General features: G+C 40.3%; 1 protein-coding gene across 1 annotated transcript in view; it reads right to left on the bottom strand.

The window, feature by feature from the left end:
• Positions 1-15133, bottom strand: part of GRIN2B (glutamate ionotropic receptor NMDA type subunit 2B) — a 410291-nt gene that overhangs the window by 105448 nt on the left and 289710 nt on the right. The window contains exon 6 of the mRNA XM_042945857.1: positions 3093-3207. Coding sequence (XP_042801791.1) covers positions 3093-3207 — 115 coding nt within the window. The remainder of the gene's footprint in view (positions 1-3092; positions 3208-15133) is intronic.

Below are 15133 nucleotides of genomic sequence, written 5' to 3' on the forward strand. Positions count from 1 at the left end.
TGTCAAATATTCACCCTGGTGCCTGCCTCTCTGGAGTCCACAGACACGAAATCTTCCCCAGAGGGCACATGGGACCCTCTGGAGTGGTATTAGAAATCCTGAGAATACAGAGGGTCCTGGGGGTCAGGGTAACAGTGGAAAAAAAGGTTTGACTTCCCATGGTACAACTTCAGCACATCCCAGATATGCACTAGAGCTGTGCCTGGCTCCTGCCACCCATCTCTGCCCACAAGGGAGCCCTAACAAGGGGTTCCACACTGGGGAGCCTCCTGGATCTGTGAATTCAACGAACAGTAAAGACCACTTTTCAGCAATGTTCCCTGATTGAACCAAACCGTATGAATATGTGATATTCTATGACCTCCTACCCCCTCCCAAAATGCTTTACAAAAAGATTAACCACAGAATTTCTTTAAATAACAAGCTCCCTTGTTTAAAGTACATTTAAAGTATGATCTATGAAAACTCAATCTACATAACGGTTTTATCTCCCCTCTGCCCCCCTTACGTTACATCAAGGGCAATAACGTAAACTTGGATTCTTAATGATGGATTTTCGACTCTTGTATTATGCAATGGTTCTCATTCACCTGACACATACTTATTGAACTGCTCTATGCAACACACTTTTCCAGGTTGCTGGGAGGACAAGACGATATAAAGACACAGCCTCTGCCATCTGGAAGCACGCATCCACACAACTCTAAAACAGGCAGATGGGACGGTGCTACAACAGAGGTAGAGACAACGGTTACGGGGGGCAAGGGAGCGTGACAGATTATATTTTGGTCAAAGACGAGAGAAGAAGACAGTGACAGTTTCATTGGGCTTCAAAGGACGGTTATTATTTGTATAACTGGACAACTCATTTCAGAAAAAGGAAACATGATACATGCTGTACAGGAAGCAAGACATACAGGGAAATATCTTAGAACAGAGAGAGCCCAATGTAGCTTGATGGTGAGCCGGGAAACAGCAAGGGAGAGAAGATGGGCTTGGAAAGGTAGACAGGAGCCTTGAACACCAGAATAAAGTTTGGACCCAGTGCATAAACTATAGAAGCTTTGAACAAGGTTTGGGCAGAGAAAGAACATGATCAGAGTTGTGCCTTAGGAAACTCATTCTAGCAGCCATGTCCAGGACTGATCTGAATGGATAAAGGTAGGCATCTATTTAAAAAATTATCACATGCTTCCTGGATCATATAAAGAGGAATAAACTCAAGAGCTACAGCAAAGGGAGAACTGATGAGAAGGGAAGGGATGCAAATCCGAGGGAGGGTGACTAGTTTGGGAAAGGTTTGGGAAAGGGCAGTAGTGGGAGTGGTCACAGGCCTCAGATTCCAGCCTAGAGAAGTCAGCACGAGTGACGGTAAGATCTCTTTAAGGAAGGAGAGGTGTGAGATGCCCCATCCTTGAGGCAGTAATCGTGAGTCTACTGCATAAAAGCTACCCAACTGGACATCTCTGATCCATGTACGAAGCCTCAGTTATTAATAACTCCTCTTCTGGAAATATACAGAGGTGCCTATCATACATGAGTTCCAAGAACACTTCTTAAATTATTATGTCTCTATAGCAGCAGTGAAAAGCAGCTTGATTGGAGTGCAGGGCAGGAGCCCAGGGGAAAACCATTTCTGAACAAATGATAACTCAGTAGAGGGAGAGCAACTTTAATCAAGAACACAAGGAATAATCTAAGTCTTATGGCTGTGCCATGATATAAGGAACTCCATGACAGATTGAAGTCTTTCAAGTTTAAGAATAAGGCCCCAGGTTCCCACTACGTGAGCCACACATGCTGTTTCACAGATGAGCATTCACCTAACTACCTTTCCAGGGTTCATGGACAAGACTGTGAATTTCAAGACATTTATCTCTGGTCTCTTTTCCTGGCCCTTCTTTCTGGAAATATATAATGTGGGTTTCATTCCAGTCAGAGTCATGCTGACATCTTGAAGCCTGTTCTCAGCCAACTGACTGAGTCCATAGAAATTGCTTTAAATTGGTGTTTCCCAACATGTTTTACAGACTATGAATTTCATGAACAAAGGGGTCTAATAATAAAATAAATTTTGAAAATATCAGAGTAAGTAAAGTTAAAGATGGCCCTTTGCTATAGACAGTATTCCTCTGAGCTTCCAAATGTTACTATGCTCTGGGAACCTCCCAGAAGGAGAGCCTGGAGGTATGTCTCCCAACCTTATTTATCTTCAGAACCATTTTTCAGCAAAGAATCTCGAGGGACAAATGACACCTGAAGAACATATACCAGAGAAACACCAGTGCTGACATTGCTCTGGGGAGCATTTGTATTTAAGTAGGAATCGGGGATAAAATCAAAAGCGAATACCTGTTAAGTTCTTACTGTGTGCCAGGCACCTTTCTAAGTCCTTTGCATATATTAATCTATTTAATCCTCATAACAACCCTGTGATCTCAGTACTTTTATTTTTATTCTCATTTTATAGATGAAGACACTTGAGGCACAGAGTACTTAAGAGATTTGTACAAGGTCCTAAGTAGACAAGTTTGTGAGTAGAAGAGCTAGGAAGTGAACCTACGTAGTCTGGCAATCACAGAAATTAATTTCTAATGGTAGAGTTTCAGATACTGTGGTCAGCTGTCAGCGGGAGAGATCCTGAGGAGAGCCTTGCATGGCAAGCCTCTGATCACAGTAAATTCAAACCCATATGCTTGCAAATTACGTTTCATCGGCCTCCCCAGTACACTGTGTAGGACACAACTTCTGAATTATACCACTGATTTGATTTCTTCACTGAATTATGTTACATTATACATGTACACTCTTCCATTAGAATAAAGTCATGATTCACACAGCACCATAACCAATAAAAATGATAATGCATAAAGAAAATAATCTCTTGATTAACCAAAGGGCAAGAACACGAAGATGCAAGTTGGAGAAACTTTGAGTTTGAGCTTCTCCTGTACTCTCAAAGTATTGCACTCTAACTTCACAGCTCAGAGACCAAAACTAAGGTTGGGTTTGGTTTTCTTTTAATGTGCCGCAAAATTTTATGTCCCTACCCCATCTGCTTTGCTTGAGAATTGACAAAAGATATGTCCTACCCTCTCCCACTTCCTCTCCTTGTTCAGAAGGATTATCACCAGTTTCGGGTGCATCTGGTAACCATCTTCACTGAAGGACAGATTTCTTCCCTCAAAAGTGACATTGATCAGATATCTGTAAAGATAAAAGAAAACAAAGATTAAAAGTATGAAGAAGGTATGCCAAGAATAAGACAGGAAGACAGAGGGAAAGGTGAATGGAGACAGACACCTAGATAGACATACAAATATCACTGTGAAACTGTTAGGCATAGAGACATTCAAGTTTTCATTTAATAGGAATAATATGGAAAGATAAGAAACCTACTTCATTAGGTTTGTAAAGCTTAAATGAGATAACTTCCCACCGAGGCCTGGGACATAGTAAACCCTCCTTAAACATTAATGGTTATTATTCACAAAGGGAGGTCAATTAAAGGGTGGAGTCGGTAGAGAGAAGAAAGGGGGAGTGTACCAAGACAGCTTTCTGCTAAGAAAGGTGGCACACTGGAGCACAGGGTCTCTCTGCCTCTCAGAGATATGTACACACTTTTGAACTCTTGCCAAGATCCAGGCCATGCTTCTAAGAGCTGTGAGAGGAGTCCAGCAGTCAGGGGTCTGGTTCCTCAGGATACATCTGGAAACTGGGGCTATTGCATTGTGTATAGTGAACAGAAAATACCGGGGGGTGGAGGGGGTTGGAGGAAGGAGGGAGAGATATCTCAGAAAGTATTCCAGGCACAGGCACGTAAATTAGCAGTAACTCTGGAAGTAACTGGAGTCAAACCAATGAACTTTATCTTCCCCCTCAACACCTGCACCTCCAGCTCACCCTTGTTCCTCTGCTGGCTGCTCCGATCTGATGAAGAGCTCCCTCACTGGGAATTCCCACAGGCGTGCTCATTACAACCACATTAGTGCAACTGTGCTGATGGTAATTAATGTCCCTTTACCATAATGGCCCAAGGAGTCAATAATGATTAGCTCAGTGTTCACATGACATGCTACTCTAGAGCCTTGGGTCTGGTGCCGTCGTGAGGTGTCTCTGCTGAGAAGCAAAAAAGGTATCTTGTAATTGCCACCAGGGTTCTAGGGGCTTCGAATTTGTGACCAACAACAGTTTCCTAACACACTGAAGGGAAGAAGAATGTATCAGGAGGCAGCTTAAAGGATCCTGTTTTAAGTCTTCTCATTCAATGAAACTGTGAGGCTCTTTGTTCTTCCAGGTAACATTAGGTTAACTAACAAGGTTGCTAAGATGCAGATCCTTCAGGCACTTATAAAAAGAATACTAGATGTCATGAACCAAACCCGCATGGACCACTTATTATTTCAAGAGCTGCCTGGGCTTTTTCAGCCTGTCATTCTCTGGTCTTATGGTCTTCACAAATGCAATCAAAAACACAGAGGCCTCAAAAGAATAGAGGCCTCTAGAATCTCAGAATTGAAAGAGACTTTCGTAGTCAACTGGTCCACCACTTCTTACAGTTTATGCTTTCCCTCTCCAACAGAAAATTGGCTCTCTCAGCCCTTCTTGTTATCACTGCACCCTCTATCATCAAGAGTGCCATCTCACTGTTGGGCAGGGTGCCTTTTTTTATTTTTTGTTTTGTTTCGTTTTGTTTTGTTTTCTACTTAAAGTTGAAATCTGCTCAGGGCACCTTGGTGGCTCAGTGGGTTGAGTGCCTGACTTTGGCTCAGTGAGTTCGTGAGTTCGAGCCCCACATCAGGCTTGCTGCTGTCAGCACAGAGCCCACTTTGGATCCTCTGTCCTCCCCCCGCCCCCCCGTCCCTCCCCAGCTGCGCTGTCTCAAAAATAAACAAATATTAAAAAAAAGCAATTTACTTTCCTGAAACCCCTGGATACTGGCTCCTTCTTAGATATTATTCAGTCTTAGTCTACTCCATCTTCCACATGAAAGCTCTTCAACTATTCAAAGACAATTATCATGCCTACCTTGTAAAGTAAATGTTAATCTTTGAAGAAAACTTAAGCTCACTTAGTTCTACAATTTTATTTTATGTTTTTAAACATTAAAACAAATTTTTTATTATTTATTTTTGAGAGACAGAGTGGGAGTGGGGGGAGGGGCAGAGAGAGACAGGGAGACTCAGAATCCGAAGCAGCCTCCAGACTCTGAGCTGTCAGCACAGAGCCTGATGCGGGGCTCGATTTCACAAACTGTGAGATCATGACCTGAACCAAACGAAGTCGGGCGCCCAACCGACTGAGCTACCCAGGTGCCCCTAGTTCTATAATTTTTACCTGATAGGAAACCGAAGCACTGAGAAGTCAAATTATTTGCCCAATGTCCTACAACTAATTTAGAGCAGAAATTACATTTTAAGCCATATTTCTAGTCCCATGATCTCTACCGCACCAGCCTGACATATGCTACATCAGGTTTAACATCACCAGTTCCTTCACGTAGTTATCATATGCCATGACTTCAAGCCCCCATTCTCCTTATCCCCTGGCTGCTCTTTCTGGACACTTCCAACTGGTAAAAGTGTAGTGCCTCCTAATTCAACTCAACACTCCACACAGCATCTCCTCCATCCCTTGTACTGCCCCTCATCTCTCGGGTCCGTGCTGCTTGCTCAAGCCCATCACTAGTTAGAAAATAATAATCAGGTCTCCTATACTTTACAACTTCAACACTCCAGCCAAAGCCCTATATAATTCATTCCAAGGAACAGAATTACAAAACCACAAAACACTTCAAACTAACAAACCAGAATTTAAGCACCCAACGTAATTAACTTGGAAAATATATTCTTATTATAATAATACTGCATTGCTTAGAATAATTTCTGGAATTCTTCAGAGAAGGTTAATGAGACATGCAAAAAAAATTAGTTTTCTCTCTCTCTCTCTCTCTTTTTTTTTAGAGGAAAGGGAGGAGGAGAAAGGGAGAAAGAGGAAGGGAAAGAGAGAGAAATTAGTTACCTAGCTTAAGCACCCTCCTTTTTCACCTGACATGGCTCTGAATAATTCTGACTTTATCTAAAAGACCTTTACAATGTTTTTTAAGAAATGTCCATTTCAGAAAGCAATTATGAGAAAAGTTCCAAAAATAAGTAATAAGAAGCATAAATGCTTCTCAAGATGACTTCTTTGAAGGGGACAGCATTGAATTGGGTGTATAAGTTTTAAAATTCAAACTGTCAGAAAATAAACTACATTCATGGATAATGTAATTGCTCTGTAGTTAAATTTTTCTAGTTATTCCTGTTGCACATCCTTTTGATTTTTTAAATGAACTCCCTCTGGGATGTTCGCTCTCTTCCAGCTCTACAGGTCCATTTTATTCTACCTAGACACTTCTCATGTATTTTACACTTATCAAAAATATTGATACATTTTATGACAATATGCAAAATATTCTTCTCAAAGTATCCCTTAATTATTCATATCCTTCAGCAGTATGCAGATTAATCATTCACATTGTGTTTTTCTGAGTAATTCCCTCTAACGTGCCAACATTTGGCCATTAGTGAGGAGCTTGCAAATACACACCCGCCCTGAACAAGGATGCCCTTTGAATAGCAGAACAAAGCAGTCCATTCACTAGGGACAGCAAGTATGATAAAATAATCAGGAGTGTGGTCACTTCTAGGCATGGGACTTTGGCATTTCCTCTTCAAAATGGAAACACCATTCTACCTCCTGCTTATCAGAGAAGCCCAATGTGCTAATCAAATGAAATAATGAATTAAAAAAAATCAAATGAAATAATGGATAGGAAAGCTATAGAAAACAGGATACAAACATAAGGTTATTTAATGGGAAGAAATCAGAAAAAGAAATATCTTAGTGTCATTTGAATATCTAAAGGGAAGAAACTTGCCTCATTTTGGATCTTGTGAGTTAAAGTGTGATAACTACATTTTAACGAGACCCAATTATCAATGGAATACACATTGGAGGAATGGAGATTGCACTCCACGTAGGGAGGGATAAACTAGGTCAAATGGTCACATTCGTCAATTTAACTTTCCATAAGGCCTGAAAATATCCAACCACCTTTGGATCTGGCTGCACTTTGCCAATTTTGAGCATTAATTAAAACCCCAAAGCTTCCATGTGTAAATCCTTGGTAAAGGATTAAACTATAATTAAGATGCGACAGACATTCTGTTTTCCTCTAAACGTGTCATCCTCAAGCAGACAGTCAGAAAGCCTAACTCAAGTGGCAGTCAGATTCAGAAACTCTTCCTGGAAGATTCTAGGCCCCTGGAAATCCCAGCAAGGTTTGATATATATATATATATATATGTGTATATATATATATATATATATATATATATATATATATATATATACATATATATATATATATACACATATATATATATGTATATGTATACATATATATACATATACATATATATATATGTGTATATATATATATATACATACGTATATATATATATATATATATATATATTGCTTGATTTGTCTCCAGGATGCAGATGGACCCTAACGAACCTCCTTGTGTCTCATAAAGTTCTAATACTACACAGAACCTTAAACTGTTAGAACCAGAAGAAAATTTAGAAACTACCCATTGAGGGAAGGGGAAAACAGGTCCCAAGATGCTACCCTTATTTTCCAAGGTGACCTGCCCGTTCAGGACTAGAGTTCAAGTCTTCTGGTTTTCAGTTCAGTGTTCTTTTCGTTATAACACCGAGTGAAGGTGAAAGCAGTTTTGTGAGCCCCAGATGTGCATTTTAGCACTCTCATGTCACGTGTCATGCCTTGGACTATGTAGATCCCTAATACAGACTGCATGAAATAAAATACATCTCATTTCCTGCTTGATTCCTTGTTGAGAAAGAGCCTCAGAACCCCGATGGGCTCAGAGCCAATACATTTGCTTTATATGGCTAAAGTCATACTCCAGTGGGTTTAATGAGGTCAAGCTGAGGTAAAAAAGCCCTTGTGCCTCTTTGACATTGACCATGCCACTCAGAGCTCATCCACTGCACCACAATGATACCTATAGCAATGATTTAGCAGGATGCCCTGTGTGGGAGGCATCCAGAAGAGCTCTGCTAGAATTTTCCCAGCAAACCAAGAGCCCTGGCACTGTAATTCTCATTCTGCCCTCCATACTTTTACAAGGCACTCAATTTTTAAAATTAATGTCTGTTAATAAGAAATATAAGTGGTAATGAGAAAGATAAGTCTCTCCCTTCATCCAATCCTTTAATTTCTAGATGAAGCGGATGGAAGTCCAGAAGGATTTGTGGCTTTACCAAGATCACATGGCGGGGCTGGAAGCAGGATCCAGGTACCCTTACCCAGGGTCCAGCACATCTCAAAAAACAGTAGAATTTTTCATAGCTCTCAGTTTCCATTCTCTAGCTATTTTTTTTTAATTTTTTTTAACCTTTGTTTATTTTTTTTTGAGACAGAGAGAGACAGAGCATGAATGGGGGAGGGTCAGAGAGAGGGAGATACAGAATCTGAAACAGGCTCCAGGCTCCAAGCTGTCAGCACAGAGCCCGACGCGGGGCTCGAACTCACGGACCACGAGATCATGACCTGAGCCGAAGTCGGACGCCCAACCGACTGAGCCACCCAGGCGCCCCCATTCTCCAGCTATTAAGAGTGAAGCAATAAAGGAACAAAATTCCAGGCACAAAACTTGAATTCTTGATCCCTTGTTTACAATTTCTAACTCCAAAATTCTGTAACTCTATAACTGAATCTTTGGTGTGTTACTTACTTTCCAAGGCCTTCAGCTCCCTCATCTATAAGACTGACTGGTTCACACTGTCTTCCTTGCCTGATGAGGGAAGTACAGGGCTGCTCCCCTGACATGAAATAGATGATCTATTTCATCTGTTACATTACATTATTATACTCTATCATCTGAACGGCAAAACCACAAATCTTTCTGTCTTTCTCTTGTCTCTCTTAACCACTTTACTATTTCACTTCGTATTCTTTCATACACACATTTCCTCTTGAAATAGTGGAAACAATTTCTCACAGGATTAGAAATAGCAGACTTTAAAACATTTAAAAGCTATCTGATTAGAGACTGGTATTAGGGGAAAGGAGGCAATGATATTGAAAAGTTGGACAGTCAGTGTTATGGTTTGGTAAACTAAATAGAAAACTTCTGACTTTTGCCCACCTTAGAAATTCACAATTATCAACGTAAATCCAAAATGACCAGTACAGTGCTGTCTACATGGCAAGCCATGGCCAGGGAAATAATTGTCCACTGGACTCACCAATGGGTTCTTCTGAGATTAAGCCCAGGAGAAATATATCATTAGTAAGATATCCTACAAAGCGAAGATTTAGACAATGTCTCAAAATGCTAATGGAAAATAAAGAGAAACAGAAAAGAAACTGAAGAGGAAAGGACTGTGGTGCACATTCTCCATAACCACCCATCACCACTACTAGGCAGTGTAGCATGGAGAGTGTTTTAAGAGCAAGGATCATGCAGTCAGACAACCTCTGTTCAAATCCTAGACCCATCAGTTCCTAAACTGTGTGGCCATCTTTTCAAGACTCACGAATTATTTTATTCTTGCCAGTAATGGCTTTCTTTTTAAGGAAAAGGTATTTGAAGAAGTTTTAAAGGTTTCCTCTGACATATAATGTCATATATAGAAATATTACACCACGCTGTTGAACGGAATAATTAGAAATACCAGTTTCCTAAGCTGTCAAATACAATTCTTTTCTCTTATTTCCGTATAACGACACTTAATAGAGAACCTCAGGAAAAACTAATTTAAAGACTGCATTGCCATATTAATTTAATAATTGCTTGAAAAAGATTAAAAAATAGTTTGTCTTCCAGTAAATTAAACATTTTCTCTGAAATGGTGTTTATATCATTAATCTATTTTGCAAACCATTCTTCACAAATCACAAAAGGTTCAAGTTTGGGCTAGTCCATATTTTAGTGATTTAAATTCTAAATTCCCAGTGTTAAATTAATGAGATAGTAAAGTATCTTGAGGACTGACTGATATAAGTTTAATATACTTCCTCTCACCTGCTGGTGGTGAAGATTGTGCTCTGGCCCCTTAGCAGCCTGGGCTGAACTGAGTTCATTTGAGGAGTAAATGGTGATGTATCAATTCACCATCTATTGCAACCAAGAGGCTTCTCAGGCCCCTTGGCCTAATAGAGGGAAAAAGTGCTGCTTCATGAATGAATGCCATGAATTATTTTCATGTGAAATCAAAGTGGAGAGGCATTGCTGGAAGTTGCTCAACAATCCCTGCTTGAATATAAGAAGACAGAGAACATTAACGTTCCTCCAGAAAGATGTTAAAGCAACGAGCATATTCTGAGTGGCTATGCCACGAGCTGCAATGACCTCATGCCTACCCACCAGTAGTACCCTTTCACCAAGTCGGGTCGATGTGGCAGGCCATAGCCAGAAAACAACTCTCCTCTGGACTTCCTAACGGGTCCATCTGGATCAAACCCAGGAACTTGTCCTCATTAATAAAATAGCCTATCCTCAAATGAATGACAAAGCCTGGGCAATGCCTCAAAATGCTTTAGTGGTGAGGAGTAGAAAGAAAACAAAAGGGAGAAACAGAATAGGTTAAGCAAAGAGGAAAGGAATGTGGTATGCATTAAATACACACATACACAACAACAACAACCAACAACAACAGGCCCTGCAGTGGGGTGTGTAAGAGCAAGGACACTGGGGTCAGACGAGTTCTGCCCAAGTCTTTGATCCGCCAGTTCTGAAGCTGTGTGATCTCACAAATTATTTAACTTCTGTCTCCATTTCTTCCTCATTAAGGATGTGAATAAAAACAGTACCTACCTCATAGGACTGTTGTGAGGATCAAGTAATTCAATACACAGATCGGACTTAGAAATGCACCTGTCCCCCAGTGAACAGTATGTGTTAGCTGCATCTCTTACTGTAATTACCTTTTTTTTTTTTTTTTGGTTGCTTAGTTATCAGAGAATGTAAGTTTGCAGGGACTTTGGGAATCAGTCTAACTTTTCATATTTAGAACCAAACGCACCAAGGCCTGGGGAAATGCTGCTATTCTTTGGCATGTTAAATTCAGAATCTGAGTCTCCTAATTCCTAGGTCTCTGCTTTTTCCCAATACCACCAGTCCAGAACATTTCCTCTCATTCCGACAATACCCCAAACTCTGAAGGCTCTGGACCATTTGGTTTCTTACTATGATCAGTAACCCTCGTGAGGGTCTGTGTAGTGGGGAATCACTCAAATATACTTCAATATAAAGTTCACTTCCTGAGAAAGGCAAAAGAGGAGCTCATATCCCCATAATTTTGGCCTAGAAAAAGTGACTCCTCAAAATGACCCCCATTCTGATCTCCTAGAGCCCTGCTTTCAACACTCTGTAATTCTCTTTAAAATTCCTTTGGAGGGGGGCACATCCTTGTTTGTGTATTCCTTGGAAACTAGTGAGGCCACCCCCCGCCCCCTTTTTTTTTATTGCTACACCACTTCATTTAATGCTTTATTAGACACACAGTAGGGAAAACAGGTATACCTAATCACAACAGTGAAGTTTACCCTATTTTTTAAAGTTTTTATTTAAATTCCAGTTAGTTAACATACAGTGTAATATTAGTTTCAGGTGTACAATATAGTTATTCAACCTTCTGATGTCAATTAACAAAGTGTGCTGAACAGCAAAGCTGTTTCCCATTCAGGAAACTGTGCACAGAACTCAGTAATGGAAAAGGAATCCCTCCTTGCTCTCATGCCCATAAACTTTAGTCACCTCCACTATAGCTGAGACCTGCTAAAGTGCTAGGGAAATTCAGAGTTACTAGAGGCAGTCGGAAAGGTGGAACTTCCCAGTGGGAAGGAATCAAGTAACTTTTCTGGATACTGTTATTGCCACCTATCTCTTTTTGAGTTCTTATTTCCATTATGTACATAAATTAAACTCATTTTCCTTTTAAAAAGTCCTGAATAAAAGATTTCTTTCCTGTTCCATAGATGAGGTGCTCAATATGTTGGAATATAGACCTATAGGCTATCAAAGCTAAGTGGTTGGACCTTCCCAGAGAAAACACCAAGACAGGTCAAAGGCGAGCTGATCTCTGAGTACACTGATATTTCTTTTTTATGCCCACTAATAATTTTAAGGTGAAGACTTGCCTCTCTGACACCCATTTTAGCCCATCAGCTAGCAATACTGCTCAGGGGCTATGCCAAGACCAGCCAAACAATGACTGGCAAAGATTTCTCTAGGACATTCACCTTTGACCGGAAGCCCTTTTCTTCCTGTGAACTTTCAGACTGAATTATAAGAAACCCTGGGCATATATATACCCAAGAAGCCCTTGGTCAAAAATTCAAAGTGATCTGGGAATGATATCAGGGGAAAAAAATAAGGAGGCGCTTCTTTTCGTTTTTGAGCTTTCTCCATTTCCTCAATTCGTTCTTCTCTATTCTGGAGCCCCTCTCTATTCTCTATTATACTTCAGGTGGTCAACAAAATTAACACATCGGCAGTACCTCCATACACAATGGCTCCCACCGCCTCTGTAGCTACCATAAGCTTAATTTCACAACTCCCTCCAATAGTTCTAATAAGGGGTAGCAAAAAGGGTGAAAAAATGAATTATTGAGGTGGCTTCAGTTCCAGGGATTAGGAGTGGAGGTTATGAGTTGCTGTCATCCATGGGAAAAGGGGGTTATCATTTAGTCTCCCAGTAATGGTTGTCAGATGTCTTCAAATGGATATTTCTAGAAGCAATTATATTGAATGGCAGGGAAAGAGGGTCAAAAGAGGGAGAATATTCCAGGGTCAGGTGATGGTTTCCAACAGACAGAGGAGTCAAGATGCCTGGGTGAAGATTAAGTCTTAGGGGAGATAGGTGTTCCATAATTACATCATGCTGCACATGCCATACAAAAACAGCAGTATTCAAAAACATTTCTCTGTCTTCAGAAAACCCAGGGAGCCATACCTACCCCATGGAGAAAGCCCTTTCACATAGAAAATAAAATGATTTTTTGAGTCTAGGGTCCAGGGAAAGACCAGGGGAACAAAATAGATGCTAAGTTCAATATAAAATGGGAATGGAGAAAGTGAACCATCAGGAAAGTTGGTCAGCAACTCGGTTAATGTGGCTCCCCCAGCACAGTGTGGAGAAATGGCTTTCCGGGACTACAGTTGAGTGGGAGGACCCATCCCCAAAAGTATGATTGGATTTGAAGGTACAAGAAATGCATACCAGGCAATAGTGAAAGGGATCTCACAGAGTTGAAAACAGTGAGATGAAATGTATATCTAATCAACGAGAACACACCAAGATGGAAACCACAACGCCAAGGTGCTGGTCAAAGGTTACTAGCCAAACACACATCCTATGTTTCTAGAGTTTTTGCAAGTGCTGCTCTACATCACAGTACTTTATGGCACTGTTTTCAGATCAGGTTAGGATAGAGAGGTCAGGGAAAGATTCAAGTTTTTGTTTATTTAATTTTAGTTAGCTACTTAAGACACCCGTTGATCTTTTCCAATATTCTAAAATAAGCCTGACCCTTGAGTCAGAATTTAAAGCAAGGTGAGGGCAAGCATTTATTTAAAACAAACTCTATTTCCCTCTTTGCTTGTCCTCAAAAGGACAGCACCATGAACCCCAACTGCATCCTTCACAGGGAAGCTAAAAGAAACGTGTAATCATTTCTCCCTGCTGTACTGTGTGGGGGCTAGAACTCTGCTGTTCCTTCTTTGTCAGGGGATCCTAGCTCTTTCTCTTCCTCTGTAGGTTGATGTTTCCATGGAAACATGCTCTTTAATGCTTCTGAAATTACTGTGCATTTATACCATTAACTCTTTGTTGACCAAGGCAGGTCATAAAGTGATTTGTTTTCCGATCTCTGAAAATTAATTCCATTTCCTATCTCATTTTACTTCAAACTGTTTAAAAAAGTTAACTGACACCTGATTGTCCCTTTTCCCCTATCAGACCTCACTCCTTAACCCTTGCAATCTTGGCTTTTGCCTCTATCATTCTACCAGAACTCTTCAATTTACAAGGTTATCAATAATTGAAGGTCAACAAAAATAAAAGCAGTAGGCTTTGCTTCATCATTATTCTCCTAGACATTATACAGCTTCTAACAGTTGACACTCCCAAATTTTCAGCAGCTATCCTTTCCCTTGTTTATTTGTTGTTTAAAATAGAATAATTTTTTGATTCTCCTCATACTTCTTAAGTTAGTTCTCTTTCCTTTTCTGTCCATTTTCACTTGAAACCCCCTAGCTTGGGGGTACCCCAAGACTGTCACCCCTGCTCTCTATTCTCTCCCCGAGACTCATTCATAGCCATCATATCAGCAATCACTTCTACACCAAGGCCTCCAAAATCTCCATCAGAGGTCCCATCTCCTTCCTGACCTTCAGTTTGATATCTCTGATTGGACCACTCTACCTGAGTGTTCTGATATCAGGTCAAACATAACAAAGCCAAGTCCAAGTCAAGTTCCTGCCTTTTGGCAACAAGACCACTACACATACAGTGTTAAAATTCTGGCACAGCTTTGACTTCTCTCTGTTATAATTTCATCTTTGCAACATGAATGAAGAGAAAAATAAGCCGACCGCTCTTATTAGCTGCATTCTCAGAAGCAATAAAATCAGTTAAAATGTCAGCTGTAGTTTAACATTATGTATAAAATAAGTTGATTGATATTTTTCCCCTTCTCAGAATTTTGTCTCCCCAAGGTAAATGAATCTCATGGATGTCTAGCCTATAAGTGAAATTGCTTGGAAGTTGTATTTCTGTTCTGGTCATTCAATTAAAAAAAACCCCTCTAATAATGCTACTATTTATTGAGTACATGCCAAGCTCTGTTCTGGATGCCTTGCATTATTTTAAATTCTCACAGACATGCTATAAAATAATAGATCACATTGTAATGGAGATCCAAGGTTGGTGGCACTGGCAGTTGATCTCACTTAATTTTGTGCGATTCTAAAACCCATACTCCTTCCATTGCCTCATACTAAGAATAATGTTGTCAAGAGAAGCAACGGGCAGGAGAAAATTTCTAACATGGCAGG

This window comes from Panthera leo, chromosome B4 (assembly GCF_018350215.1).
Source record: "Panthera leo isolate Ple1 chromosome B4, P.leo_Ple1_pat1.1, whole genome shotgun sequence".
Lineage (NCBI taxonomy): Eukaryota > Metazoa > Chordata > Mammalia > Carnivora > Felidae > Panthera > Panthera leo.